This window comes from Lepidothrix coronata, unplaced genomic scaffold, assembly GCF_001604755.1.
Source record: "Lepidothrix coronata isolate B3197 unplaced genomic scaffold, Lepidothrix_coronata-1.0 Scaffold12, whole genome shotgun sequence".
Classification (NCBI taxonomy): Eukaryota; Metazoa; Chordata; class Aves; order Passeriformes; family Pipridae; genus Lepidothrix; species Lepidothrix coronata.
In genome coordinates this window covers 8,330,123-8,346,420 of record NW_016690192.1, presented here as the reverse complement: position 1 = coordinate 8,346,420, position 16,298 = coordinate 8,330,123, and the positions used below count along the sequence as shown (strand labels likewise).

Here is a 16,298-nt window from a genome sequence, read left to right as displayed (position 1 = left end):
TGAAGTTGCTTTTGTCATTCAGCAATCACTGCAATGAAACCTTGAGAGAAAGTTTTTGAATTAGCAAAGCAAGCTGGAATATGGCTGTGTGTTTGGAATTCAGTGACTGAATAGTGAATAAGTGCATTCACAGAAGTTTTGAATTTATAGTTGCAGCATATATCATTTAAGGGAAAATAAGCACGTATGAGGCTTATGCCATAGGATACTATTTATTAGAGAGGGTTAAATGTTGTCAGTGTTGGTGGGGAAGCTGGTGAATTTGTAGTCCAGTCAGCCACACCCTCGGTCAGTGGCTGTGAACAGCAGGTACTTGTTCAGCCCAGCTCTGTCTCGAGGGGTGGCTGGCAGCTGCTGCAGAAGGAAAGTTGTGACAAAGCAAAGAGAAGAATGGCTCAGCCTGGAAGGTTTAGATGCAGACCATTTCAGTCCAAACTAAACACTGAAAGGTGAACTGCAAAAATGATCTTCAGAGGGACACTGGTGTTCCCTGAGCGCAGGTTAGCAGCTTGGCTGACTGAGGCCATGCCATGTGGGAAGAGGTACAGGCTAGTACACTAGAGTTGCTTCATCTCTTGATAAAAGTCACTGCTGTTCTACAGTAAATCTTCATGAGAGCAGATTTACTTTTGTTTCTTTTCACTGGTGTTGTTTTTTAACATTTGATCAGATGCAAATTCAGCAAACAAAACCTGCATGCTTTTTACTGTGTAAAGCATCACTGTACAACTTGGTTCTGACCATGGCAGAAAGCAACAATAACAGTAAAATACTGTGTTTTTTAAAGCACATTTTTTGAGTTCAACTGATCATGTATAGCCCTGCAGAATCCAACACAGGGTACCTAAACTCTGAAGATATACTTGTATTATAAAAGTTATTGTATGGGGATTTTGGAGCATAGAGGACCTTTACTATGTGTCTCATATGTATGTCATTATTTTAATTAAAATTTGGATATTTTCATTTTTTAAACTCCATCAGTATCTCCTGTTAACAGACATGGTCTGTTGGAACTGACTGCAGCTATTAGTTACATTGTCCTCCTTCAGAAAATGTAAGGCTCGCTAACAAAATTGCTTTCTTACCTTCCTTCTCTTAAATTTGTTTTCAGACTGATGTGTTTTTTTATCTCACATGGTTTTCTTGCCATTCATATTACATTTAAATCTAATCTTGGCTGCATGCCATAGAAACTTTAATCCACATCCAGAGGATTCGAAACCTACCCAGAGTTTTTTTATGTACCAGCAGTCTGACCTCCAGTCTTTTCTGGGGATCCTGCTTCTGTATGGGTTGTTCTGTTTGGCTAGCCAAGGGGTCTGTCATACAGTGACATAAGCCTCCCCTGCAGCCCTGGGCTATGTACCTGTGACCCGTGTCAGCACTCAGTGGGATGCAGCATGGCAACTCATCTGAAGTTGATAGGTTTATGCACACATTGCTCAGGGAGGTGCCCTTGCTGGCACGGGTGTTGGCTGCACAGGGAGAGGGGAGGAAAAGCCTCTCCACTCTGCTCTGGCACCATGAGTTGTCGTTGTGCTGCAACTACTCCAGGCTAGAGCAGCAGAGCAGCAGTGGTGTGATCTGACTGACATTTCTGCTGAAGAAGGAAATGATAATGTAACTGACCTGTTACAATCAAAGAGACCCAGGATGAAAATGTTTCTGCTTTTGTCTCAGCCAGTGGCTGATGGGTACCACCTGTGCACATCTTTGTGGTTTGACTTTGCAGATGAACAGTGCTTTTGGTGCATTTTCTGCAAAGAACCAGCATGCTCCTTTGCAAAGCCACACGTACACAGATGCCTTGGAGAAGGAAAGGAAGGGATTATTTTATACAGAGCTTCTTAATGTAGTTTCTGGTTGCCATCATTTTTAACACATCTGACCAACTCAGTTTCCAAACTGTCTTGAATCAACTTTAATTTCATTAGGTCCTAGGTTTTCATTTCTGTTGCTTTGGCTGGGCTCTGCAGGTAATGTACTTTAAAGAGCCTAAGTTTGGAAAAGAATCAAAGTCATCCCAGGAGAAAGGTCCATGCTTAATTTGCTCCAAATGATAATAACAAAAGAGTTTTGTAGTTTGGGGTTTTTTTACCTTTTTTTTTTTTTTTTTTTTTAGTTTACAGAGTTCCAATTTCTTACAGAAATACAGAGTACTGGAACAGCGTTATCACAGTGGTATCTTTAAGCTCACAAGTTGTTTTGTGAGAACACTAACAATGGTCCAAAAGAGTTTAACAAATCTTTGTATAACACTCAGCTGTAGTGGTTCTGAGTCCCTGGAGCTTGAAAAAGTTGTTAAAACTCTTTGTGGGTTTAATATTAGGGGCTCTCTTGTAGCAGTGGCAGCTCTTCTGAACTGATGTCATTACAAGAAACCTGCACTGGCATGTTTGAACACTTCTGTGGATTGTGTCTGAGCATCCCAGCCCACCACCTAGATGCCTGGAAAAATTCCTGCAGAGACATCAAAGTGCCTGTTGAAAGGTAACATTTTTATGGATTTATCTATGCATAACATAGATACACAGTTTTTTTGTCTTAAAATCATATTTTGGCTAAATGCCTGTATCCATATTTTAGGAATGCCAGTATTTCTGCTGATTATTTCTGAAAATGGTGAAAAAGGCAGCTTCCAGTGATTCCTGTATTCAGCATATTACAGTTTGTGTCCTATTTAAATGATATTTTTATGATTAACTTTCTTGGATGACCTGTTAGCTTACATTAAACAAAAATAAAATGCTTCCTTGACTGATTTTTTTTTAATGGAGTAGCTATCTTTCAAATGCAAAGGCTTCATTTTAAAATAAGAAAATATGTAACTTTTTTTATATACTGGTGTACTGTTACAAGCTTCTCATATTTCAGTAATAACCTTTGTTTTCAGGAGGCTTGGAGCAGGAGACATCTTTCTCCCATGAGATCAACTTGGGAAATAATATTGGTGCAGTTTGTGATGGCAGGTCTTATATCATTCTTATATAGGGGAGGGGATTAGTTCCTGTTGAGGTGTGGCAGGGTTTTAAAAAAATCCAAACCAACCCAAACAAACCCACTCCAAACAAACAAACCAACCCATGTGACAGCAGTATTTGAAAGAGAGCTGATGCATTGTCACAGGTGTACCCAACAGGGAAAAGCTCTTCATGAGAGGAGTGAGGAAGAAGTCCAGGGAGTGCTGTGTAAACAGAGGAATGTGCAATTTGCAGGCAGAAAAGGAAGTTGTGAGGTGTTTTCCCAAAAGTACTGTTGAATTGCTGTGGGCTTATTTGTGTGTGGGGGGGAAAGACATTAGCAGGAGTAGAAGAGAAAAGATGAGCACTGTTAGGCAAACAATGGACTGGGAGCCAAACATTTGACTTTAGTTGCTCCACCTGTGCTGCTAATCCTGGTAATAAATAAATACTGAAGCCTAAACGTCTTACATCACACTTCACCTGGTCAGCTGTTTCAAGCAAAAGAGAAATACTTACTTCATTGTTCTTTCTTTTAACTTAAGGACTTCACAGCAATAAGTAACAAACCAAATGAAAACAGAAAAAAACCCCACCTGTGCGCACACACACACAGATAGATATATCATTATGATGTTTTTGAAGCATTCCCTTTCTGCAAAGAGAGCCCGTGAATTTCCTCATCCTATCATTATCCAAGTTACTCTTTTACACAGCAGGAGGCAGAGAGGATGGCTCCAGGCTCAGAAGAACTCAGCAGCAGAGTCACAAATGCCAGCGCACAACCAGGAGAGAAAAACAAACATTCAGACTTGTCAAACAAGCATTCGAAGTCAGGCTACAGCAGCAGCCTCAGTTGAACACAGCTGACTAAAACTGTCCCCAGTTTTCCACAGACTGTCAGCCCAACACCAGCTGCAGACGGCTCTGGCAGTGGCAAAGGGAGACACAACACCCAGATTCTCTGCTAGAGCTTCCTATTTTCAACTCTTCATTTTCCCAGCCACTCTTATAAATAGCTGCACAAGCACTCGACAGTAGCAAAAGACAAATTATCCTGCTTCCTACTTTCATAGGGAAATAGGAAAATTGCTCCCATGTACTTTAATCCTGTTCTGACTTTGAAATTGAACAGAAGGACGTGTTTCACAAATAAGCTTAGACTTACTTTTGTTTCAGGCAACCTGAAGCTACTCGGTTCTTCAAATTAAAGTGAATAATTACTTTTCCTTAAAGGAACTCAATGCAAGCTAAGTTGCATTTTAAATTACCAAGTTATGTTAATATCTAAATTAGCATTATTTAGCATTTAACTGGTAAAACTTCAGCAGTAAGGTTGTCCTACTTGCCTATCAGACACAACAGATGAGCACAAACCCGTTTATCTACTGCTGTGCATGCTGTTTTGTAGCATGGTGATCTATGGAGCTAGCTTAGGTACTGGAAACAACATCCTGAATTCAGTATTCCACCTGGAGTCTCTCGCTAAGAAGTTACATACTCTAGAATAAAATGTACAGTCAGTCGAGCTCCACCACAGCCCATCTTGAGTGTTTTAAGGGGTGGGGGGAGAAGGGAGAGGAGGAAAGGCAGGATAATATATACCTTGACAAAACACTGTGCCAGTGCAAGGAGATTGCTTCTGCTACTTCGATTAGCTCAGACATCTGTGAGTAGCACTTGAAACAGTGTTAGGATTTTAATTTAATGAATTTGAATAATTCAGAGCTTGCCATTAAAGTTATGCTCTCAAAAGTTATCATCAGAAAGCACTATGTTTTCACAGTGAAATGGTTTGACCAGCACAGTTAAGGAATTTCAGAGTAGACACTAATGCATAGCTGGGAGAGAAAGGGATATGGACACATATACACAGCTTCAAAAGTATGATTTCCTTCTGATGCAAATAAAGTTTAAATGTGCAAATGGGATCTACCTGTCTTAAATCCTAGAAGGAAACTAGTCTGTGAAGACAAAATCAGTTGAATTTATGGTAGCCTTTGTGCATCAAATCAGTGAATCAAAACATGCTCTGCAACAAAGTCTTAGCACATTAGCAGCTTTAAACACAGTAGACTGTGGTGCATTTGACTGAATTCCAGTCTCTCTTCATATGCAGGTGAGTTAAAAAGCTGAACTAGGTTTTACTTTTAAAAAGCAGACTCTGTTTAAGTATTGCATCTTATCATCCTGCTTAACAAAAGCACAAGATAAAACCACTGAACAGAAGCTAAAGTAGGAAAGATTAAAAATTTAAAGCAGATGTGACTTCAGGTTCTCCACTTGCCAACTTAAGTCACAGTTTAAAATCTGTCCTATTCATCTCCCATTTCCTTTTCCCCACAACTGTACACCCTCAGCAGCAGCACTGCTTTGCATATACCCACTTGTGTACCACCTATTTGGGGTGTTTCAAGACCATTAAAGCATTTCTACTATCAATTGAAATATATATGAACCCTCCTGAAGGACCTTGGTGTAATGTTCCTCAGTATAACAGGGACCTTCTCTTAAAATTGAAGATTCAAGTTAAACACTTGACAAATGATCACAGTTTAGCCATAAACACAGCAACATTTTTGCTTGGCATGCTACAGCAGAAACTTTATTCAGTTCTTTTTGAAAATATTTGCAACCAAAATTTATTTTTGTAAACTCACAGAAATAAGCTTTAACATATAGGCTGTGTACAACTCAAATACAGGTAATACTTTTAGCAATAACTTACAGATACAAACTAATGATAAACTACAATTTCACAAAGAATTGTAAACATTTTGCACAATTGTCAGTCCTTTCTTTTAGGCAAAGTGCTCTTTTGATGACAAATAAATTAACACACACATAACTAGAGTGGACTACTTCCAGACAATACAAAAAGGTGTTTAATAAGGCTTGTAAACAATGTAATAGTTATTTATGCAGAATCCATAAAAGTGTCTTGCAGGCTAAATATACTTACATACCTGGGCAGCAAAAGTTATCTTGAAAATGCTTTAGGTGTTAAATAAAAAGTTAACATTAATGTCTTTCCAATGATATTTTCAATACACTATGACTTAAGGTTACATCTTTAATAGCTTATATCCCTGACAGAAAGGAATTAGGTGTGACTTAGTGGCAGTTGTGTCATTGAATGGGGTAGCAAAGGCTGGAGTCCAAGAGCTGTAGGTGAATGAGCTACAAAAACAAACATTACCAGTCAATTTCATCAGAGTAGAAAAAGATTATAAGCTAGTAAATCCCACTGGGGAGTGACAGCTCACTGTCCCAACCCTGTTGCACGCTCTGTTTCCCCTAGCCCAGCATCCTCATTCCTCCACCCACAGCCCACCTTACACCACTGCTTTGGAGAAGAACAGCTCAGGCCACACATGCAGCTCAGACTGATTCTTCCAAAATCTTCATAGTCCCTCCTAACCACAGATAGGGGCCAAAGCTGTTGACTTGCTGGGTCTTAAGACACAATGACTAAAGCACTTTTAACCACCAGGCTCTCCCCCGCCACATTGTGTGTTACTGTGAGGGAAGGCGAAGCTCTCAGAGAAGTTGCTGGTTGGGGCATCTCTACAGTCCGTGAGGTAAGAGCCAGAGAGCAAGTGGTGAACAGTTTTCATTAAAATTACGTATTATTAAAATACATGGTGTGGATGTTTAAATAAGTGTTTAATTTCTCATTATAGTTTTAATAGCCTGGAGGAAGCACAAGCAGTGGTTTTCATACCAGATCTTCAGCCATGCTCTTACAGTGAAGAGCGACTGCTTTCTCAATAAGGTGTAAATAGCAAGTACGGTATTGCTATATTCTATAGAGAATACTAAAAATTAAAAATCCATTAGGTTTCTTTAATCAGTACTTGGTAGACCATTCTTGCTGCAGCTGATAATGACTAAGAGAAAAACAGCAAAGCTGTTAAAACCTACCATCCATGTAGCTGTGCAGAGCAGTCAGCATAGTCCCATCCTGGGGTACGTATGCAGAGTATGCCATTTCTTCTAACATGGGTGAAGACAGCCTGGAGGGCTGAACTGCGGTGACAGGAGCAGTAGATGAATGATTAGGACTAACATGTTTCTTATGGCGTGCTCTGCAATTTTGAAACCACACCTGAAAAGCAGGGAAAGGTACATCATGTTGACAGATTGCATTCAACATTAGCACAACAACCACCTGCCAGATATCTCATTTCTATAGAAACACACTGACAGTCTTCCAGGCTAGAATGAGCCAAGGGAACTCCAAACTTATTTGTATTTATATTAACATATATATATAATATCAATTAAATATCATATTTATGTATAAAAAAGCATCCATATAATGTTTGCTGAGAGATATCTTCAAGCAAAGATTCCAAGTCTGTGTTTCAGTTTTGGATGGCATGGGTATATATTTTAACTCTGCTCTCTAGAACAGATGACTAGATATTCACTTGCTCCTAACGTGTCATACCACAAGACATTTTTGAAAAGAGTGTAGGTCTTAAGAACAGATAATTACAGTCAGAAATTTCTATTTGGAATAACTTAGTGCCAATTTCTATACTGTTTAAGCTGAGAAGTTTCTTCACAGAAGACTGTTAATATTCCACACAAAAGCACAAGAGGAATACAGTGAGTTTTCCAAATTACCATGCTTGTTCTAGACCTATTCCTGATTAAGGATGTTGTCTGATGTTATAATTGCCAGATTAGATCTTTTTCCGTGCCAGAATAACTACATGGAGAAAACTGTCATTAAGCATTTCCAATGGATGAGTACCAGACTTTGTTAATCAAGTAACTTCACACTGTTACCTGTATAACACGCCTGCTCAAGCCTGTTCTTTCTGCCAGTTTCTGAAGCGTTTGTGCATCTGGATTGTTGTCCTGAGCAAACTGTGCTTGCATAACCTGAAAAGGCAAGGTAAGAGATTGCAGGATCATTTGTGTTGAAAGCAGCATTAGATTCCTCTCAGACCATGGTCCTACTCCTTGTCTGTCTTCAGGAAACTATTGTAATCACTAGGTCTCTCCAGACAGCCCCCAATACTTTAAGGGAAAAAAAAAATCCCCCAAACCTAAATACAAACTCTTACTATGCTTAACTGAGCTGTGACATTCACCAGAAATGAAAAAAACAGATTCTGCTTGAAGGAGGTGCTCTGTAAGAATACATTAAAAGAACTATATGAGAAAATTCACTGCAAAGTGATTCAAATACACTCAATAAAGAAAAGCCTATAGCAGCAGATCACAGCATAAGGAGGGGACGAGCCATGATCCACCGCCGTGAACTTGTTAATCAGTATCTGCACCTTGTATTAGATGGAGCAACTTGACTTTCTTTTTATCTTTGTGGAGGATGCAGGAGCTGGGAAGCACTTTGTGCTTTCTTTGCCTTTAACCAGCCCAAGGAACAGAGGGGACTCCACCTTGGCTGATCTTCCCTTTGCAATGATTTGGTTCCGCTCATCTTTTTACAGAAAACTGAAGTCAGCACTTGTCATTAGGATATGAATTACACTTTTTTGAGTAAGTAGATGTCAACTTGGCCTGCATCCTGAACATTTTCAGAGGCTTTAAGGATTTGCCCGGTTTATGGAAGTAAGGCTTCATGGATTTCTGCAGGATATCTTCAGCAATTTCAAGAACATTAGTTTCTCATTTTTGGATTTTTGACCCTTGATTTGACCCTGCAAATTTTGCCTGGCTTCATCTTTGAAGATTCAGACTTCTGCTCTCCACATTCAGAAACTGTTTACTTTTCTGCTGTTTCACAGAATCACAGAATGGCTTAGGCTGGGAGGGACTATCCAGTTCCACCCCATGCCGTGAGCAGGGATGTCTTCCACTAGACCTGATTGTTCCAAGCCCCATCCAACCTGGCCTTGGATACTTCCAGGGATGGGGCAGCCACAGCTGCTCTGGGCAACTTGTGCCAGGGCCTCACCACCCTCACACAGGGAAGAATTCCTTCCCAATACCCCATCTAACTCTGCCCTCTGGCAGTGGGAAGCCCCTTGTCCTGTCATTCCATGCCCTTGTCCAAAGTGCCTCTCCAGCTCTCTTGGAGCCCCTTTAGGTAGTGGAATGTGCTGTAGAACATAAACATCAAAATGCATGGACATCCTTTTGTACAAGTACTTGGTGAGGTGTGCAGTAACATGCTGCCACTCTGACAGTCACTTATCCCTATGATGCTTCTCTTATTCAAACTTATACCAGCCTCAAAGATAAGCACAGAGGTGCAACAAGCAGATAGAAAGTGTCATTAAATAAGAAGGAGCCCTAAGATTTCAAACACCTGCTGAAGTATGTTAAAATCCACCTAAATGACAGCAGCTGGGAAGAAGCCCTGAATACAGTTCCTGCCCCGATGGCTGGGCCTATCTCCCTTTCAGATACTGCCAGAAAAGAAAGTCCCCTTTTGCAGAAGTTCAAGGTCAATGTCCAAGCCTTCCCTGTGCATCTGTTGGATTATTACTAAAATGATTCTTTTGTGTTACCACTACCTTCTGTCTCTAGTCACTACTGAAACAGAAAACCAAACTTTGAACAGCCCCGTGTCCCATTATACAGCACTGCTTTAACACCCCACCTTATTACTCCTCAGCATTAGTTTTTTCTCAACTGTTTTCACCACAAAAAAGAGGAGGACAGGCCAACAAAACAGAACTCACATTGTTAACAGAAATTCAAAAACCTGATATAAAGTGAAAGCAGGGATGTATAGCTAGGATTAGGTAGAAAGCCACAGCTTCCTTCTCATGCAGGTTGAAATCCCTAAATCTGGTCTCACTATCACCCCTTCATTGTAAGCTGGCCCTAGTCCTGATGTTTTTCCCTAGAAAGCTAATTTAAGTGAAGTGTGATCCAGAGGGCAAAATAATTCCTCTTGAGATAGTCCAGAGCTAACTCTTGACAAGGCAGCAACAAGACAAGAAGCCTTGAAAGCAGAGCAGATGCAGTCATTACAACAAAATTGCGACTTTCATCCTATTAATGTTTTGAAGTCACATACAGTACCCATCTTTAGTACAACTTTTCACATTACGTAATTCTAAAAATATTTTGTCTTTATTATGTTTAGTGATGTAAATTGCTGATTAAATAGGTTTCATTGAGCAATCTAAATAGAACAACCTTTTTGTTTCCACTCTGCAGAATTACTCTCTGCCCCCAGGGAAATAAAAAGCTTGCAGAGTACTATTTCATATTAAACTGCTGAAGCTAACAAACAAATTCCAGAAACATGCTGTGTCTTGATAGTTTATGAAATAGTTTAAAGCATTCAAGCTTTAAAGTTTCTTCCCCTATGCATCCAACTTCCTATTGGTTCAGCACCTACGTCCTGCATAAACCTGAGCTACACAAGTTTTTAGCACTGCCTCTACCTGGAGTTGGTCTGCTGTGAAGCTGGTCCGAGCTCTTTTTGCTGGTTTTGGATGATTAACATCTTGTTCTGTTAGTAATGCTCCTTCCACACTAATCCCATTACCTGAAACATTAAAAAGAAAACAATACTACCACTATACATTCACAGTGATGTTATTCATAAGTCAGACTGTTCTCCAACAGTAACCAACAGCGCTTGGTCAGCTGAATATCAACTTCAAAAAAGCCATATTCTATTCAAAGTTAAATTGGTCTGGCATCATTACAGATTATACCCCAAATGACTCCCTTTCAAGTGAGAGAAGAAATAAATCTAGCGTGATATTTTATCAACAAGATATACTGCTGCTTTCTTTTCCTTAGGATAGAAAACAAGTTATACAAACTCAAAAAAAAATTAGAACATGAAATAATTTGCACATTATTTTAATTCAAGAACCTGTGCTTCCAGTCTTACTAAAGCCAGGCAATTACCCCAAAATAAGGAAGATGAAGTAAACCACAACAATTTAACTAAAACTGAACCACAAACATAGTTCTTAACAAAAGCACTATGTTACCATTTTCAACTTCTCTTTTCAGATTGTCCAACATGCAGTCGTAATGTACTCTGCAAAGGACTTTCTCTTCAACCAAAGCAAACTCCTCTCCGGTTGAAAGCTGCCTTTTGCAGGAGAAGCATGCAAAGCACGCCAGGTGGTACACGTTTCCTTTGGCCCGCCGGACCCAGTCGGTGGAGTGGATGTGCCTCCCGCAGCGGGAGCAACGGGTGCCGTAGCGCCTGCAACGAGAACGGCAACCAGGGGTGAAGCTGGACGCGACTGCCCCGAGCAAAGCCAGGCTCGGGCAGGGGTCGAGGTGACCGTGGTGTGGCAGCGCAGCCGAGACCCCAGCTGAGCACAGGGCACTGCTTAAGACAAGACCACTAATGAAATACAGAGGTTAGTATTTTCATAAGGCAAAAAGCAAAACTGAAGCATTTTAACTGATACATGAAGTCACAGCTCTTCATCTTTCCTTTTTACAAAGATAATTACTCTTAAAAATTGCCGAGAGAGGGAAACAGCTGACTGTGTTCAAAATTCTCCCAGTTATTTAAATGTATTTACACCACTCTAGGGGTAGTCTGAACTATTATATTTAGCTACATCATCCTTCACTAATCATTCAGCACCTTCAGCAGAAGGGAGAAAACCTGTATTTTCATAGTTATTTCCTCAATTAACATCACATTATGATTTCTAAATAAATTCAAATATCTGCAAGTATTTACATTATTAGAGAAGAATATTTCTCTTTGAAGAGGAAACTAGCCACCCAGATATGTTGATTATTTAGATAAGAATTTGTCTTGAAAATCTTTGCAGATTCAAGTTCTTTTTTCAAGTCCCACAAAACTTAGTGTTTCCAGAAGCTCACAGCATTCAGTTTGCCCCCCTCCTCTCTTTCAGCATCAAACCTGACTAGCTGGATGTAATCTATTCATGGCACAGGTGAGAATCCCATAAATAGTTTGGTCTTGCAATCAAACTCGTGAAGTACTAGCAATCACATCAAAATTAACAGCAACAATTTTTGCTACTTTATATATCAAAGACTTTGCATCCTGAGTACTTACATTGCCAACCCAAGTAAATAATATTCTTCCTTACAGAATTAGCCCTTAATGCTTCACATTCTAAAGCAAATTGATCACAGAAAGGTATAACTGCTGAAAGATTCTTTTAAAGATCGCAGGATTTATCCTGGCTTGATTTTGCAGCTCCATGTGATGCCTTAAGTCCCATACCAGAGAAGCACTTCTCCAAACAGATCATCTCAACTCTACCTTGCATTCTCAGCCAGCATTACCCAAGGATGATTCTCTGCACATATGATACACTCGTACTGTGGCAGGGACTCTGACTTTTTTCCCCCGTGCATACAGAAGTGATGGTACAAATGCAGCAGCTGTGCACAAGAGTGGAGGGGCAGAGGGGAGACTTAGCAGGCTGTTACATCACACAGACTTGAGGCTCCCCAAGTCCCTCCACAAGAAAAGTCAGAGTTTAAACCAATGAAAATAAACCTAGCAAATAAAAAAGAAAGAGCCTCAAGTGCATTTCAGTTGTGGCTTAAGTGAAGAGTAACAAGCAAGTGTAACAAGTTATCTGATATATTATGTTCCTGAATTATATACCTGAAATAATCCAGTTTGCAGAAGATATCTTTATCTTTGATGTAGCAGCTGGTGTGCCTTCCCAAGGACGTTCTGCAAACGCTGCACGAGAGGCAGCGTACGTGCCAGCAGAGGTCGTTTACCTGCAAAAACCCAACAGAAAAATACCCCTCAATGCTTGTGCTTCCAATATTATATTTTATATTTACAAACCTTTTTTTTTCTCCAGACAAGGTCAAAAGATGATGTATGTATATACATCATTATATGTAGCATGATTCACAGAAAAATGATCCTGAATGCAAAACATTTTTCCTAAAGAACTGCGTGCATATTAAGGGTTAACTAATTTGATGCAGATCTTCAGAATAAGCTTTCATGGTTTTGTAATTAAAAGCATCAGAAGAGGAAGCAAGAGATTCAAGTTCCACGTAGATATTTTGTGCCCAGTTCTGTTCTCATAGCATTAGAGTAACAGAGCAAGTTCTGGCCTTACATGAACTTGCAAAGGCAGCTAAGTTACATACTTTTATTTCCCAGTCTGTAAAATGTCCTGCCTAAGAAAAACTAAACTTTGCAAAGTGATCTGAAATTTTAAGATGTGAATATTGAAGGGGGCAGGAGGGAGAAAATCCATCAAATAGAAACACACCATGAACAACACCTTCATTTCCCAGATTTCTGTTAAAACAAAGCTGATGAATGGAGTGCGAGTTTCAAAACAGCAGCACTTGCTGTAATAGCAATTTCAACACATCTTTAATATATCCATAGCAAAACTAAACACATTAGTGGAACGCAGCAGAAACCAGCATTTGTGAAAACTCACATACCATTTTGGGGCAAATAAATTGAGAACAATTATCTTAATTTCTGCTTTCCTATAAAGGGAACTCTTTGTTGCCCAGACATTGCACATCACCTAAATAAATAATTTGACAACCTAAGACTCTCAGCGACCATACAAATTATGTAAGAACCCTCTGGATAATCCCATGCTGCATAGGAGAAATCCTGTAAACCAAGCAATGATTAGGTTTAGATTTTATAATTTTTTTTCTCCTGAGCCGATTTCTCATCTCATACCAAAAGCCCATATATTACCTATAGCAAAGCAGATTTTAAATAACACAGAATATGCCTTTTTTTCAGAGCTCTGCCAAACAAACCACAGAGAAAGTGAGGCATCAACTCCAACAGTCATGCTGGAATCACTCATTTCAGTCATTCTTCAGGCTGTAACATTGCGGTTTGCAGTTGCCCAATGCTTTCCCAACTATTATCCTTGTTGGCAGCCACCTTCCCGTAAGCTGACAAATTTACACCACAATATAATATGAAACTGTTGATAGCAGCTGTCACCGAACCCACTCTCCCAACTATCTCTTAGAAGGGCCACAGAGCAGGGGGGCAGCGCTGGGCCAGACTGAGCCTGCCCCTCAGCCAGTTCTACCATGCCAAGGCTCCCTAGGCCTCCCCAGACCCACACTAAGCCCCAGCACAAGCAAGAGGAGCCCGTGCAGCTCTGCAGAGCCTGAGCTGACAACCCAGCCTCAGAGAGCCCATGTCCCTGCCTCTTCTTTGGAGCCCAACCAATGCTCTTCTACAGAGCAGGACACCAACAGCTTCCACTGTTATCTCATTTAACGTTACTTGTCTGTGTTCCTACTTGTTAATTGACAGGGCTGAAGTTGGAAGCCATGCTGCAGCTGGACACAGCAGCATACCAACACGGATTCCCCTCTGCCTACACAGGAAGCAGTAACAGCTAATTGAAACTCAAGGCTAAATCATTTAGAAGCCTTTTGCTCCAAGTCCCGTTATCCCAGCTTTTCAGAAAGGAGGCAAAGGTGATCAGCAAACGATAAACAGGCTGCCAAAGCGTCACAGAAGGTAACGGGAACCGGGCTGGAACAGAGTTTGAGTCAGCTCTGCTATCCATCCAACCTCCCATTCTGTGCCAGCCCAAGCTGATGCACCGTGGACCAGATCACCTGGACCATGAGTGCGTGGCAGCTCCTGCACTGACCCCGCTTTAAGTGAGCACCAGCCCAGCACACATTTTCCTTGAACGTCCCCACCCCAACCAAGAGCTAAGTGAATGATCTAATAACACCACCGAGATGCTTCCAGTGGTGTTACCGACTGTCACCTGGCAAATATATAACGACTTTGTTTAAGGCTGATGGAATCAAGTGACTCTGGTACGATCGTATAATCTCACTTTTGAAAGGAAAGGGGACAAAAGTCCGATCTAGAATAATTTTAACAGCTCTAATACAGAAGGCAAATAGCACAGACACACACCCTAACGTCCCCCGCCCCCCTCCCAGTAATACTTTATGTCTAAACTCACTTGGTTTTGTTTGATTTTAAATGGACTTTTCGGTCCTGACTGCTACGGAAGGAGAGCTGCTTTGCACGCACACAGCTCGTTTTCTTCACAAATACTACTTGACTACCTTTTACAGGAATAACTTATTTACACATTTCTCAAGAGGCATTTTTGGCTTTGAGATTCATGACGTCCCCTAGATCTACTTTAGTAGACACACAGATCGCGCCACCGCCGTCTGACCGAGAGCGCACGGGAGTCACCGCGGTCGGGACCGCTCGTTCCCGTCCCCGCTTCTCCCGGCGCGCCAAACACATCTCAGCACCGGGACCGTCACCTGAAACACCGACGGCAGCTCGGACTCCCTCTCTGGCCCGAATCCTGCGAACGAGCGCGCTGCGGCTCCACGGTGCCGCTCCCGTGTCCCGAGAGCGGGAGGGCTGAGCCGCAGCGATGGGCCCGGCCCGGGGAGCTGTACCCTCGGAGCCCGACGGGCCCGGTTCGCCGAGGCGGTCCCGGCAGGCTCCCCCCGGCAGCCCGAGCGCCGAGCCCGGCGGAGGGGAGATGCGCCGGCCGCGGGGGGCTCCGGGTCGGGCGCCCTTACCTTGAGCAGATACTTGTCCACGATCTCCAGGCCGCAGCTGCTGCACACGCACTTGCCGGTGGCGCAGCCCGAGCCCGAGGCCATGGACCGCGGCGAGGAGGAGGGCGACAGTGCGGCAGAGGAAGAGCAGGAGTCCTCGTCAGCCGCTGCGGGGCTGGCCTGCGGGAGCGCGTGGAGACCGCGATCAACGCCCGGCCCCGCCCGGGAACCCCTCACCGCCCGGCCCGGCCCGGCCCACCGGCACCTGAGGGCCCCGCCACCACGGTGTCCGCGGGGCCCGGCGGGAGCGCCGCACCCGGGGCCGCCAGACCCACCAACCGCACCGCGCCGCCCCCCGCCCGCGCACCTTCTCCGCGGGGCCGCCGAGCGCGGGCAGGTCCTTGTCCTCCAGCCTGCAGACGAACATCGGGTCACTCTTCCAGTACATGGCCCTGCCCTACCGCATACCAGCCCCCGGTGGGCGGCGAGCCGGCTCCGGGGACCCCGCGCCGATCTCTGCTCTCAGCGCCTGCAGGAAAAAAGTTTTGTTTTCAAGTGGGTGGACCTGCCCCGCTGGCCTCACCTCCTGCGCAGAACCCGCCTTCCAGCGCGTCGGGGCCGTTATCACCACCAGCGAGCCCGCACGGGTTTAGTGCGGGGGGAGAACCCCCCCAACATCATCAACAACAAAAAACAGCAACAAAAAACCCCCAGAGAATCCCCCCGTTCGTCTTCATCATTTACCACAACTTCCCCCCGCCGCCCCAGTCTAAACACAGGTTCCAATTACGTTTCCCTATGAGCGAAGGAGATAAATACGGCGGAAAGCGAGAGTCCATATGACAGGAACGATTTTTCCACACTCCCAAATCGCAAAGCCCA

General features: G+C 42.7%; 1 protein-coding gene across 2 annotated transcripts; it reads right to left on the bottom strand.

Moving 5' to 3' along the window:
• Window positions 1-5,549: 5,549 nt before the first annotated feature.
• LHX8 (LIM homeobox 8) lies at window positions 5,550-15,929 on the bottom strand. 2 transcript variants are annotated; one of them, XM_017805315.1, is made up of 8 exons: window positions 15,784-15,929; window positions 15,438-15,596; window positions 12,520-12,641; window positions 10,901-11,121; window positions 10,340-10,443; window positions 7,761-7,856; window positions 6,888-7,071; window positions 5,550-6,143 (listed from the first exon to the last, which is right to left on the bottom strand). In XM_017805315.1, the coding sequence occupies exons 1-8, from the start codon at window positions 15,862-15,864 to the stop codon at window positions 6,067-6,069; spliced, it is 1,044 nt and encodes a 347-aa protein (XP_017660804.1). In that variant the 5' UTR covers window positions 15,865-15,929; the 3' UTR covers window positions 5,550-6,066. The 2 variants fall into 2 exon arrangements, with proteins under 2 accessions (XP_017660804.1, XP_017660805.1); XM_017805316.1 differs by lacking the exon at window positions 15,438-15,596 and having other exon boundaries at window positions 5,554-6,143.
• Between the last annotated feature and the right edge of the window lie 369 nt (window positions 15,930-16,298).

Bases quoted from the DNA above. Each gene is read 5' to 3' on its own strand.
- LHX8 (XM_017805315.1), bottom strand. From the start codon at position 15,864: ATGTACTGGAAGAGTGACCCGATGTTCGTCTGCAGGCTGGAGGACAAG. The intron at 7,072-7,760 runs GTAACAGTGTGA...CCTGCTTTTCAG, and splicing joins TGAGCAGGCGTGTTATACAG to GTGTGGTTTCAAAATTGCAG. The intron at 6,144-6,887 runs GTAGGTTTTAAC...TTGTTTTTGTAG, and splicing joins TCTGCACAGCTACATGGATG to CTCATTCACCTACAGCTCTT.